General features: G+C 49.4%; 1 protein-coding gene across 5 annotated transcripts in view; it reads right to left on the minus strand.

The window, feature by feature from the left end:
- SZT2 (SZT2 subunit of KICSTOR complex) overlaps positions 1–13182 on the minus strand; it is a 50640-nt gene that overhangs the window by 7088 nt on the left and 30370 nt on the right. For 2 of the 5 annotated variants that reach the window (XM_081308943.1, XM_081308945.1), the window contains 26 exons: positions 12712–12879; positions 12546–12633; positions 12339–12410; positions 11982–12183; positions 10991–11090; positions 10146–10275; positions 7962–8114; positions 7778–7880; positions 7583–7688; positions 7384–7495; positions 6658–6776; positions 6383–6547; positions 6067–6151; positions 5745–5909; positions 5465–5632; positions 4976–5109; positions 4438–4604; positions 4216–4313; positions 3998–4130; positions 3683–3813; positions 3456–3556; positions 3208–3384; positions 2768–3035; positions 2586–2665; positions 2375–2500; positions 2054–2253 (listed from right to left, as the gene is read on the minus strand). In XM_081308943.1, the coding sequence (XP_081165069.1) occupies positions 2054–2253; positions 2375–2500; positions 2586–2665; positions 2768–3035; positions 3208–3384; positions 3456–3556; positions 3683–3813; positions 3998–4130; positions 4216–4313; positions 4438–4604; positions 4976–5109; positions 5465–5632; positions 5745–5909; positions 6067–6151; positions 6383–6547; positions 6658–6776; positions 7384–7495; positions 7583–7688; positions 7778–7880; positions 7962–8114; positions 10146–10275; positions 10991–11090; positions 11982–12183; positions 12339–12410; positions 12546–12633; positions 12712–12879 (3551 nt within the window). The remainder of the gene's footprint in view (positions 1–2053; positions 2254–2374; positions 2501–2585; positions 2666–2767; positions 3036–3207; positions 3385–3455; positions 3557–3682; positions 3814–3997; positions 4131–4215; positions 4314–4437; positions 4605–4975; positions 5110–5464; positions 5633–5744; positions 5910–6066; positions 6152–6382; positions 6548–6657; positions 6777–7383; positions 7496–7582; positions 7689–7777; positions 7881–7961; positions 8115–10145; positions 10276–10990; positions 11091–11981; positions 12184–12338; positions 12411–12545; positions 12634–12711; positions 12880–13182) is intronic. The other 3 variants (XR_014023906.1, XR_014023905.1, XM_081308944.1) reach the window with 3 other exon arrangements.

The raw sequence follows: 13182 nt of genomic DNA on the forward strand, positions 1-13182 counted from the left end.
AGGAAATGAAACAGGCTCAGAAAGGGGACCTGCTCAGGGTCCCACAGTGAGCAAGTGACAAGACTGGGCCTGGAGTCCAGGTCTAGATGCAGGGCAAAGCTCTCCACAGCTGCTACTGCTCTATGGGTGAGTGAGTTGTGCTTGATGGGGAGGGGAGCACATCCTGGTTCTCTACTAGTGGAGAGGAGTGGAGAACACAAGAGGGAGGAGGAAGATGAAGCCTAAGACTACATTAGGAAAATTCAAGGAGATGCTTGATGTCCTTGGTAAGAACTCTCTTCTCAGAGGGAAGAGTTGTTCTCTTTTGATTAGAGAATGGTGGTCCCAGCATTTCATAAGCCTACTGTTCTTTATTCTTAACTGGGAAGCAAGGGGAGATGAGAAGAAGGAAAGGACAGTGAAAAAAACAGAAAGGGTCTCATTTATTTATACCAAGCAGCCATAAACTGCCAGAACTCTTGCTGGGGGTCAAAACTTGGGTCACTGGCAGACAAACTGTCCCATTTAATCCTCAAGAAAATTGAAATAAGACTTAAGTAGTGATTGGTGATCATTAAAGATTGGTGAGAAAGGAAGGCTTGACTATAAATTGTTTTTTAAACCTAATGTCTTATAAAAAGGAATTGAGGGCTGGGGATATTGCTCAGTGGTAGAGCACATACACCCCAGGTTTGATCCTCAGCATTACGAAGAAAAAAAAAAAAAGAAATTCAGGTTTCATAACCAAAGAGATATAACAAACAGGTATAAACTAAAGTCTTTTAGAGAAGCTCCTAAAGCTGGGCACTGGCGGTCCAGGGGACCATACTAAGCCACTCCTCACTGGGATTGTGGAGGAGTGAGCTGACCACTGTGAATCAGGGATGGGGCTCCCAGGAGGGGCCTTCTCTTCCTAGTACCTGGACAAAAGAGGTATGCCTGGGAAGAAGAGAGGTGGTTACAAAAACACCAATGAGTCAGAATTGGCTTTCTGGACCAAGGAGTTGTCTTGAATAAGAAAGAAATATATTTTATACGTAAAAAAAAAAAAATTATATATATATAAAAAACAGAAGCTGGGTAAGTGGTTCACACCTGTATTCTTAGCAACTGGGGAGGATGAAGCGGAAGGATTACACATTCAAGGCCAGCCTTAGCACTTAGTGAGATCTTGTTTCAAAAAAAAAAAAAAAAAAAAAGTTGGAGGACAGATGCTTGGGATGGGGATGTAGCTTGCTGGTAAAGAGCCCCTACATTCAATCCCCAGTACCCCAAACAAACAAACAAATAAATAAAAGTATCTAACTGAAAATGGAGAGGGGCAAGAAAATGTCTTGATAAAGTTACAAGTATGAAGACACAAAAGTAACTGTGTGTGATGTGAACAGACCATTTTTCTCACATAGCCACTGGGAAGGGACTGGGAACACAGACCTTGAAGACCTCAAAAACAGGACTCTGAGATCTTATGCAAGATGGGAAATGTGGCCACAGAGCTGCCAGTGAGTGCAGGGGGATAGAAGGTGGCAAGAGAAGGAGCTTCCTTCCTAAGAGTCAAACCTGACAGTAGGGCCAGGGAGAGAACATGACCAAGAACAGGTCACTGACAGTGATGCAAGTAGGCCCAAGGCAGATGTCCTTGGTAAGAAAAGGACACTGAATCTCAGGAGGCCAAAAGGATGACCAGCACACAAATCAGTGAGACCTAGACCCAAAAGCTTATCCCAGGGGAACAAGGACTAAAGATCTCAGGCTCTGAACCCCAATGGGAGGAGAGGGATACTCATTTATACGAGATTCATGTGTGTATGAACATATGAACAAACATATAAACACATGACATGTGGGTGGACACAAACTCAGTGAGACTGCACCCAGTTCTGTATGGATGTGCTCATGAGTTCTGTGAATTTTATGAGGTTTGCAGGACATGCATGAAGGCTGCATGGGAGTGTCCAAGATCCTCATGTATGCATGCCATCCAGTTGGATGAACATATACAAGGTTGAAGTTGTCAAAGTAGGAACCATGTGAAGAGGAAGGGCTATGAAGAGGGAAGGAGGGGCAGGCTCACCTGCGAGCGGGTGAGGGGGGCCGCAGTGGAACCAGCACAAAGCCTATGCTCTGCAGATACTGTACATATTGCTGCAGGAAGGCCAAGCTGAGCTCCTTCAGCCAAGGCTCCTCACGGGCTCCTGGCGGAGGCATATCCAAAGATTCACAGCTTGTGGGAGCCTCTCGACTCCCAGACCCTGACTCAGGGCGATGGCGCCTCTGTGGGAGTGGAAATGAAGGTTCTACCCACTGTCAACCACCCAGGTGGGGGTGGAGGAATGAAGGCCACTGTGGGGGTAAACAGATCTGTGGGGAGAAATCTTGGAGTCTGAAGCATCACCTGTCCTTCAGGGGGCCCAGACGTCTCTGGGGGTCCATGCAGCCACGCAGCTGGGTCGAAGAGCAGAGCTGTCGCACAGTAATGCACAAGGCGGGATGATTGTTTTAGGGTCTCCAGCTCCCCGGCCTGGGATAGGGGGCAGTGAGCAATAGAGCAGTGGTTGGGGAAGGGCACAGGATTCCCATGGTGGATGCAGGTTGGGGTAACTTACACTGATGGGCATGCTGGCTGGGGCAGAACGCTGCTGCCAGGTTACAAACAGGTTCTCCATCTTCATCTGGCGCTCCAGCTCTGGGTATAGGGGACATTAGTAGTAGCCCCAGGAGCTGTCACCCCTCTCCCTCCCAGATTCCACAGATTTCCCCTCCCTACTGCTTGGCTCAGGGTCCTCACCCCTGCGTTCTGACATCTTGATCTCCAGGAACTGCTGTCCATGGTAGGTGACAGGATCAGGAGGTCTGGGCACAGGACCAAGGGTGGAGCTAGGGCGGGTAGCCGTGATGTCCCTCAGAGCTTCGTCAAAGGGGAATGTGTCCAGAGGAAGAGGACCCCCTCCACGAGAGGACCCACTCAGCCGGCCCTGCTCGCGGCTCAGTGGGGGACTAGCACTCCGGATGAGGGTCTCCACTTCCATGGTTGGAAGCAGGAATGGGTTTGGCTCCTGGGAGAGATGGAGGGTCACAATGGGCTTGTGGTATTTGTCCCAGACCCTCTCTCACTCCGGGGTTTCCTATGACTCCTTCCCTGCTACCTCTGCCTTTAATCTGTCCCTTCCCTGCTGCATCATTTCACTAGCTTCTAGCCAGAGCCAGAGGGGAAGCCAGACCAAATACCTTTTCATCTCGCACTGGGAAGTCCAACTGGCCATAATGATGGAAGAGCCCAAGCTTTTGGCTGAGTAGGCAGAAGATAAGATGGGCCCGCGCATTTTGCCACTGCACAAGGCGAACCAGTGCTCGGCCCAAGGCTGCCCCCAGGTCTGGAGCCCAGTTGTAGGTCAGTAGCTGTAGCTGTAGGTTAGGGGTTGGGGTCAGTGAGGTCACAGAATCATTCCTCCCCAAGTCCTTGACCCCACATTTACCTTTTTGTCCACAACCTCCAGCAGTAAGAGCCTCTGTCGGGGAGCATTTCGCCCTGAGCTCCCGTCTCCTCCTGGCTCAAAGCGCTGCACAGCTTTGGCAGCTATAGGGTGGGGAGGAGCACGATGGAGGTCTGTGTGCAGATTACCCTTGATCCCACCCTGCCCCTTGCAGGGTCAGAGACCACTTATGTCACCCAAGCCCACCCTCCCCTTGGCCACACCCTCACCCTGCTGGGTTGGTCTCCTCCACTGCATGAAGTTCCTTCCCAGAAGCAGCAGATGTCGCTCAGCTGCTGGGCGGGGGGCTGGGCCCAGTTGCCCAGGGGAACAAGGACTGAAGATGTCAGGCTCTGAACCCCTATTGGAGGGGAGGGATACTCAGAAAGGAGAGCATCCCTGGCCCCATTCCCTGGCCCAGCTTTCACCTCCCTGGGCCAAGTTCCCACCTCTCCAAACTCAGCCTCTATGAGTTTGGCTTCCCATAAGTGCAGCTTTTGGGACATCTGGGAAAATTCCCTTCAATTTCATGAGATCCCACTTACAAATGCTGCTCAAAGACACGGACACTGGTGTCGCCAGCCATTGAGGTAACCAGAGTGGTGAATTCAGACAAAATGGAAGGAAGGAGGAATCGGGACACCATGTGGGTGGAGCTTCTGGACACTGAGGCACAACCTGGAAGGCAGAATGTAACTATGACACTGCAGGATAATAGAATAGGCCAGGGGTTCAAAGGATAGGAAAGGGGCTGGGGTCTCACCAATCTGAACCATAAACTGCATCCAGTGCTGAATGGCATGAGCAAACACAGGGTGAAGGGTTCCCACTTCACCTTCCTCTAGCTGTGCAGTCCGGCGTCTAAAGACAGAGCAAGAGTTAAGAACTTACTTCCATATACGATACACATTTATGTAAACCAAATGCCCATCCGTGACCTCACACCACCTCCTATAACACAACACCTCAGCATACACATATGTACCTTTGTCTCTGGGCTCCAGAATCTGGGCCTGGTGCTCGCTCAGTTCCACCGGGAGTCCGAACACTCTCAGTTTTATGACGCCTCCTACCTCTAGTGTCTTCCGGTCGATCCAGAACAATATCATCAGTTGTTTTTGGGGAACCCAAATCCCCACCTTCTGTTTTACTCTGGGGAAAATGCAGTGAATGAGGAAGGGCTATTGGGAAGAGGAAGGGGGTGGAACAGTAATGAGCTCAGGGAATTTGGAAGCCTGGGTTCTCGAGGCCAACTAAGCAGCCCTGGGCAGGTTACTTAACTTTCCTGAGCTTTATTTTCCTCATGTGAGAAATTTCTACTTATCAGGATATTGTGGAGACCCAACAAGAAAAATGGAAGTGAAAGCATTTATTAATTTTGGGCTGTCTATATCAGTGAGAACTTGCCATGTTCTATAAATTGCTATCCAAAGAACATAGTAGTCTTATTTCAAAAGAGAACTGTGGCAAAGTCTAAAGGAGGCAAGAAGGTAGAGGCCAACTTCACCACTTGTTCCCATTACCAGCATGTCCCAGAAGCTACGCCGGCCAGCTTTGCTGGGTGGAGTCACAGGTTCCCCAGGGACAGGGGCAGGGGGAAAGGTGCTAGATCGGCCTGCAGGGCTCTTGGTTTCCAATGACCCGCTCCTGAGACTTCCTGTGGACACCAGATTACAGACTCCTATCACTGGTCATCAATCCCCACAGCCCCAAGACCAGCATGCCTTGCCATCTACTCTATTAGTAAACACTGATAATGTTTCAGCTGCATGTGTTTGTGATATGAGCTCCTGAGGACAGACCCCTCCCTGGTGGTGACCAGATGCATGCATACACTTCCACCTTGACGATGCACACAGCCAAAGTGATGGACAACTGTGAATGCATATTTTTGATGGGGCCTCTGTGATACTTTCTCTGAACCCTACCTTTGCACTGTTACCTGCCAAACTGTCCTGCCTGGATTTTCAACATTTTCTGGACTATGGGGGTGGGGCTCTTGACCTTCTTACCTGGGGGTGTATCCTCTGTACATAGTGAAGCTGGCAGCAGTCTCAGCTCCATGACAGCATCAGCAAGGGCCTGGCGAGCTGCTCCCCGGAGCTTTTCTTCCAGTTGCACGATGCTAATGTTCCCCTTTTCCCAAACATCCAATCGAAGCCTTGGGGCCCCATCCTGAGCTGGAGGAAAGAACTGGAATCACCTGGGGTACACCCAGATCCTACCCTACTTACCACCCTTGTCTTCCACAGCACTGACTGAACACCCCATGCTCTGGCCAAGCTTCCCCACCTGAAGAACTGTCCAGCATGACTGGGCAGCGAATGACCTGAGTTAGTTGCTCAAATTCCTCTTCTCGCAGCAGGTCTGGGGGCCCCGGGGAAGAGGGGGGCCATGATGCCAATGAGATGGGGGCCCCTCCTTCATCCACAAAGGCTAGAGTGATGCAAGCGACCCCTGGGTAGAAATCCATAGGAAGGCTCAGATCTGGCACTTGCAGACCTCCCCTCCCAAGACCCCTCAGCTGCAAGGTGCAAAAGGCCCTCTCAGCCACAAGACAAGCAATGGCTTTCCCACATCTGGTAGCACCACAGGCCTGTGCCCCGCACTGTACCTTTGCCCCCAGTGCCCTGTCCACCAGGCTTGTTATATAAGTAGATGTCCAAGTCAGGGAGGCCACCCTGTGGTGGGAGTGGATGCTGGGGAGAGAACAGCCACAGAACACTAAGATGGACATCCACAGTAGGAAAGTGGGTACAGGTATACATAGGAGCACAAGAAGACAGAGACAGATAATGAATGTGAGTCAGGGCTGGGTGTGCACAGTCCATAGGCAAAGGTACAAGTGGGGTATCTGTAGAAAACAGTTATGGTCAGGGTGTGCAGGGGGCAGGGGTTCATATGAGTGTGAGAGGTGAGGGCAATCTTACTTGGAAGTGGTTCCGGCTGTTGCTGTCTGTGTATTTGGGAGAGTGCAGAAAGATGAGAAGGTTTTGGCGCAAGTACCAGGCCAGAGCAGGAAGCCACGGCCTGCAGGAGGCAGGAAGGGCCAGATGCAGTACCTCTGAGGGGAGGCTTCCAGGGGGCTGGATGAACTGCAGAGTGGAAGAGGAAGTCAGAGCTGACTGCAGAGTTTCCAGCCTAGATTGCCCCAGCACCTATAGGTGGACTTGAGAAGGATGTTGGACTCTGGAAGGGAGCTGACCTCCACATCAGCAGGTGTCAGTTTGCAGTTTCGAACCAGCATGACTGTGATGACATCCAGTGTGGCCTCATCCAGGCGCCGCCGCAGAACCCGCACTAGCTCATCTGTGATCTCAGGACCTTGACATGGCCATGATGAAAGGTGAGACACTGGGAGAGGATCCAGCTACTCCAACGCTAGCCCTTGAACCTCAGACTCTAATTATCCCTTGTGAGGCACCATGTTCTATTCTGCCAAGCTATTCACTATGAGTGTGGACACATAAGTTGTACGTCAAACCTCAGGGCCCTCATCCATAAATAAGAATTACAGTAGTACCAAACTCACAGATGTATCACAAAGATTAAAGGAGAGGGTGCAAAATAGCCATATCCTGAGATCTGGTACAGAGTACCTGGACCTCACAGGCTCAACACAGCCCTAAATGAACCAATCATCTTCACCCTAGCTAGCTCCTGCCATTAGGCTGGTAGAGCTACCATCTATCCTAGAGTTACCAGAATCTTCTTCTCAAGCTGCATCTCAATTGGCTATGAGTCCAATCCCCTAAATGTCACTAGAGTCTGTCCTCTCCCACTCTATTCTTGCTAGAGCAAAACCCACAGCATAATAGGAACTCGAGGAGAGATTCCAGGGGAGAGTAGGGACAAGCTGTAAGAGAAGTTCCAGAGGATTTGAGGATTCAGGGACTTCATGGGCCACACCCCAACCCCTCATAGTCCTTACCTGCCTGCCCTACACCATGCACTAGCAGCTGGATATGTCTGTCCACTTGGCCCACAGGACGAGCAGTATCTGAATTACGGCTGGAAGCCATATCCAGGGGAGAACGAGGACCCTACAGGGACAAATATGGTCAAGACCCATGTCCAGGGAGCAAAGTACAAAGGGAACACAGGGCATTGGGAGAGGGAACAATACGTGCCGAGGATTCCTCAGAGTAGATGGGCTCCTGGCTTCGGGACAGAGCTAGGGAAGGTGGCAGAGCATCCCCTTCCCATGGCCGGTCACTGCAGGATGTCTCCAGAAGCCTGGGAAAGAGTGGCAAAGTATCTGGATATGTCTCCTCTCATGCCATCCCTGACTCAAGCTTTACTCCATCTTTCCAGGGCCCACATACCGAAGATAGTACACAGCTTTTGTGGCTCGCTCCTGATAAACAAACATATTCTTCCGATTCACCACAGAGAAGGCATTAAGCACAGAGCGCAGGGCCTGGATGGCTGGGGGAGTAACACTAGCTCAGGAAGAGGATCTTCCCCAGATCCTCTGCTTCCCACTTGCCCCTCACATCAATCACATACCCCGAGAGACCCCCATACTGGGCCCCATCTTGAGGCGTGAGTGGACTCGGATTATAGTTCCCCATACAACGTCACAGGAGAAATGTCCAGGGACAAACTGCATTGTGGCTGCTAGGTACCCTCGGGGTGCACAGCTCTCATCAGCAGCATAATCTGAAGGGAGGGAGAACATGGGTAAGAAACAGGGCACTCAGCCCCCTGCCCTCCAGACTGCTCACCTGAGGACTATCTGACTTGCCACTCTCCCAGATTCTTCATCACCATCTATTCCCAGGGAAAGATGAATTCTTTGGGTAATAAGAAGGGCCAGGCAGAGTCATGCCCTTAGGAAGACAGATCATTGCACACAGACTTTCAAGGAGACTCAGAGAAGGAGCTAAGGAGCAGTGTGGAGAAAGGTACAGTATGAGACAATCCTGAAGACAATGCCAAGGGATTCTGGCCTGTCATAACATGTCAGTGGCACTATAAGCCACTGTTCTCACCGGGGGTTTGCAACAGTAACGTCATTAAAATAAAAAGACTATGTACACCAGCTGCAGAGTGAATGTCCTGTGCTTTGGAGGCCAGATATCCCAATGGGTGGTATAGTGGTACCCAAGAGCCCCTGGCCACAGTCCAATACTTTGTTTGATCCTTTTCAGGTTTCTGTGTTGATGAGAAATCTTTCAGGAGGTCAAAGAGGCAATCTGGTTTCCCAGAGATGCTGCTGTCAGGTATCAGAAGCATAGAGGATACCCAGGAGACTTCAAAGTTTCTGTGTAGAAACTCTGGCACAGAATGATAGTTGCTAAGGGTTTCAGGGAAAAAATATGGAGATTAAAATGAGGAAGAGTTGTGTCTGGGTTCTGACTGGTCTTACATCCCAGGCTACTGGGAGTCATCTTAGAGTGATGGTTGTCCTGGCTCATTCTCAATTTACAGAAATTGCCTTCAAAATCATGGGAGTCTGCTAATTATGGGGAGTCTGCTTTAATATAGGGAACATATCAGGATGTGCTGAGAGGTGCACTCTCCTGTTGATGTTAGAAAAGTTGTCTATGGGACTGGGGATGTAGCTCAGTGGTAGAGCACTTGCTTGGCATGCATGAGGCCCTGGTTCAATCCCCAGTAAACAAGCACACACAAGTCATCTACAGAACAGCTGAGAATGTTAAAAGTAAGAAGTGGTGTGATTTTAAGGAAAGACTGCAAAAGAATGACATGATTTAGCTTTTCCTTTATGGACTGAGATGACAGGTCATCTGGAAAAAGAAAAGGGAGCTGAAGTTTTGAGACTTGAATTACCATCTCAAGTAGATGCCAGACATCCCAGGAATCCCAAAGGAGTCCTGCCTGCCAGTCTGGTGGCCAATCCTTCAATGGGACCTCAGGCTCCTCCCCTCTGGTCTTTTCTCACCTGGGAACTTGTTCTCATTCCCCCAGACTCCTCATCACTGTCTATTCCCCTGCTGGGGAAAGATGAACATTTTGGGTAACAAGACACGGCCAGGTGCAGGTGTGCCCTTCGGAAGACAGGTCATAGCATTGTGTCCCTTCAATCTTTTTTTTTTTCCTGTATTCTTCAACCTCTCTTCCTCTTACCGGTTCTTTCTCTATAGAACATGAACATACTCAAGTCTCTATCTTATTTTGTTTTTTTTGGTGGGGGTGGTACTGGGGATTGAACTCAGGGGCATTCAACTACTGAGCCACATTCTCAGCCCTTTTTTGTATTTTATTTAGAGGGCTCACTTTTGCTGAGGCTGGCTTTAAGCTCACACTCCTCCTGCCTCAGCCTCCCAGGCCATGGGGATTACAAGCATGTGCCTCGACATCTGGCATCTACCTTATTTTGAGGCTCCTTCCTTGCCCCCATCTTCCTTCTGTTACTGCCACATCTATTTTCTCTTTCTCTTACTGCCAAGCTAATTGGTAGTTATTCTTTGCTCCACCCATCTATCTGCGCTTTTCCATTTCATCTGGTTTCTATTCCCCCTCTCTACTGAAACTGCTTCCATGAATGTCACTGACAAACTAGAAGCAGCCAAATCCAGGAATTTTTTCCCCTACTATCCTTGCTCTCTATTACTTGGCACCAGTGTCAAAATAGTGAGGACCTGCTCTCAGCTTCTCACCAAAGTACTGGATAGAAAAGTGGACAGCGGTATTGCCTTGAGAGGGGGCTACTAGGTGGGATCCTACCATCACTGGGAAGTGGTGCCCGCTGACGGGAGTGGAAGGGGGTCTCACTGCGCCATAGATCTTCTTCACTCTCGGCCACCAGAAGAGAGTTACACACATGGCTGTCATGAAGATCTTGAAGAAGCAATCTCTGGGAGAAGGAACAAGGTGTCAGAGAACTGAAGTATTCCTCATAAGTGGGATGTTGGGTGGGCTGATCAAAGGCCAGAGAGAATGACCACTATCACTGGGGGTCAGATGTCAAAACACCTGTAATCAGAAATGGGTCCCATGGTAACAGAGTTCAGGGCTCTGAGAGCAAACCCAGTGAGAAGCATTTGTCCCTCCTCTTGGCCAGAATCTGATCATATCCTTCAGGTCTCAATTTAAAAACCACTTATTTTCTCTAAAAAGCCTTCCCTGATACTCTGGCTTATCAGATCCCTGATCTCTGCTTTTCCTTTGTAGAATTCTTCACAGTTGTCAATAAATAATGTGATTTAGTTATTCAATGTCTACCTCCCTGCTGTACGTAAGCTCCACGGAATCAGGGTTTCCCTTGTCTGGTTCATATTAAATCCCTAATGCTAGCACACTGCAAGGAGAGGGAACATTTCAGAGTTACTGGGAGGGAATAAGATAGTGACCCACTATTATAAGAGGTGAGATGGAGAGCTCCCCAGTCTGCAGTGAGGTGGGGAAGTAATAGCATTCCAGTAATTGTAGGGGAGGTCAAAGAAAACACCCAATAGTTATTTTTGGGTCTGCAGTGGAGCAATAGCCTCTGAAAATCAAGTTCCCAAAACTCCCTTCTCCTGTGGTCTATGCCTCAGTGTCCAAAGAGCCCTTCCCTTGGCTATGTTCACCTGGTTGACCTCTCTGCAGATCTCCCCAACTCGCCTCACCAGGAGCTGCTGCAGGTGGCGACACTCAGTGCCGGGCCCCCCATCCTCCCGGATCAGGCTCCTAGGAAGGAAGGATGAATCCAACACAGAACTGGCAGGAGATTTTAACTGTCAAAAATGGGAGGGCAGGTCATGGAGGTCATGACCAAGGGAAACCATAAAAAGGAGAAAGGATTGGACAAGGGAAGTAAACCTAATGGGAAATGGTAAAAATGGAATTCTTAGAGCAATTCTAAGAGCTTAGGCTCCTTGCTTGCCTTGCCAGTGGGCACCACATTAAGTTTTCCATCACTTCTTTAATCTCAAATCCTGGTCAGAATGGTGGTCTTCCTTGCTGTCAACCCCACCCAAGAGAACAGAGTGGTATTTAAGCAGATGCCCATGAACTCTAGCTCTGGCATTTACTGTGACCTCGGGCAAGTATTTTATTTCTTTTGTTTGAGTTTCTTTATACCATTAGGGTAAGATTAGGTAAGGTTATTTATACAGATTAAATGCGTTGATCCATGTAAAATGCTAGAATAGTATGTATTTTATGTACTTGTTAAATATCAGCTATTATTCCTTATTTTTATATATCAACCTCTGAAGTTGCTCTGAATGGTAGATGTTTTTAATGTTCAGCTAGAATCCAAATTCTCCATCAGTTTTCCAATCCCATTAACAAAGTCTAGAGTTATGTGTTTTGCTAGATGTGGGAAGAGATCTGAAGCTCTAACCTTAGAATTGAAGCCAGATTCCTCTGAAGCTCTCAGTCCCAAGTCTTTTTTTGTGTGTGTGTGTGATGCTGGGGATTGAACCCATGGTGTCTTGCATGCGAGGCAAGCACTCTACCAATTGAGCTATATCCCCAGGCCCCAAGTCTTATTTTTAACAACACTGAAGAAAGGTGTGGGAACAGGGAAAAGAGGTTAGTAGCAGTGCCAGGGTGTAGGCCCTGGCTTCTACTCACTGTGCATGTGCATACACTTCCACACGATCCTGTAGTACTCGGACAATGAGCCAGAAGTCAGGCAGGCAGGGCCCAGGAAGGACTGAGAGTGAAGGCTGCAGAGGTGCTTGCCCAGGTGGAGTCCGCAATGTGAAGGGGGTCTTCTCACTCAGGGTCTCATTTGGACCTTCACTGTCTGAGCCACTACTGCCACCATCATAACCTGTATCAAATGTGCTGAAGTTTATTCCCATCCTCAACTGAGCCTGACTTGTCTGGGCCTCCAAGTACATCAGGCTTGAAGGTCCTCTTCAGATGAGCCCCTTCTGATGCCCCCTGCCATCAGCTTAGAGTCCTCTGTCCCTGCCCCCTGCTTACCTAGGTGGTCTGAGTCCACACTACCTTGACTGGATATAAGGCTTAGTCCCCGACTGGGCCCAGGCTGACTCCCTGAATAGAGAAGGAAAATATCTGGAGTTCCTTTTGGTCCTGCCTAAGGCTTCCCTCCAAAAATGAAAGCAGGACAAGTTAGCTTCAAGTCGCTGGTTCTGGTCCCCAAACTTTGCTTCCCAAATTCTCTCTTACCTGCTTGTGGCAGGTTGGGTAGAATGATAAGAGTGGTGCCTTCAGAATCCTCTGGGGAGCCAGGGGCTTGGGGACTGGTGATCAGGGGCTGCAAGGCAGAATATCAAGACTGAAGTACAGTGCCACATACCCACTACCACCTCCCTCTACCCCAGGTCAGACTTACCTCCCTTTCGATGCCTTCAGTCCTGTCCTCATTGCTGTGCCAAGCCCAGGACACTGCAGGGGTCTCCCCATGGGACCCACCTGGCTGTTGGCCAGCTGCCACAAAGAAGAAGCCACTGTTAGGGTCCTCAAGGAGAGCATGGCCAGGGAGGTGGAGGCGGCGGAACTCCTGGGGAGCAGAGACCAAGGTTGTAATTTAGGCAGGAGTAGCCCTCTCTATATAAGGTGACTACACTTCCTCACTAGATACTCCCAGCTACCTGGTGAAGAAGATGCCAGCATCCCTATTGCTGAGGTAAGAAAAGGTTTGGTGACTTTCCAAGGTTCAACAGACCCAGTGACAAGATTGGAGGCTGGGTTTTGTTCTACTGAGTTGGGCTTTTAGGCATAGGGGTGAAGAGCAGACAAAATTGTAAGGAGGTATTCAAGAAGGATAATTCCATGGACTAAACTTCGGGCCTTCTAGTCCTGT

This window comes from Spermophilus citellus (genome assembly GCF_964194105.1).
Source record: "Spermophilus citellus genome assembly, chromosome: 9".
Classification (NCBI taxonomy): domain Eukaryota; kingdom Metazoa; phylum Chordata; class Mammalia; order Rodentia; family Sciuridae; genus Spermophilus; species Spermophilus citellus.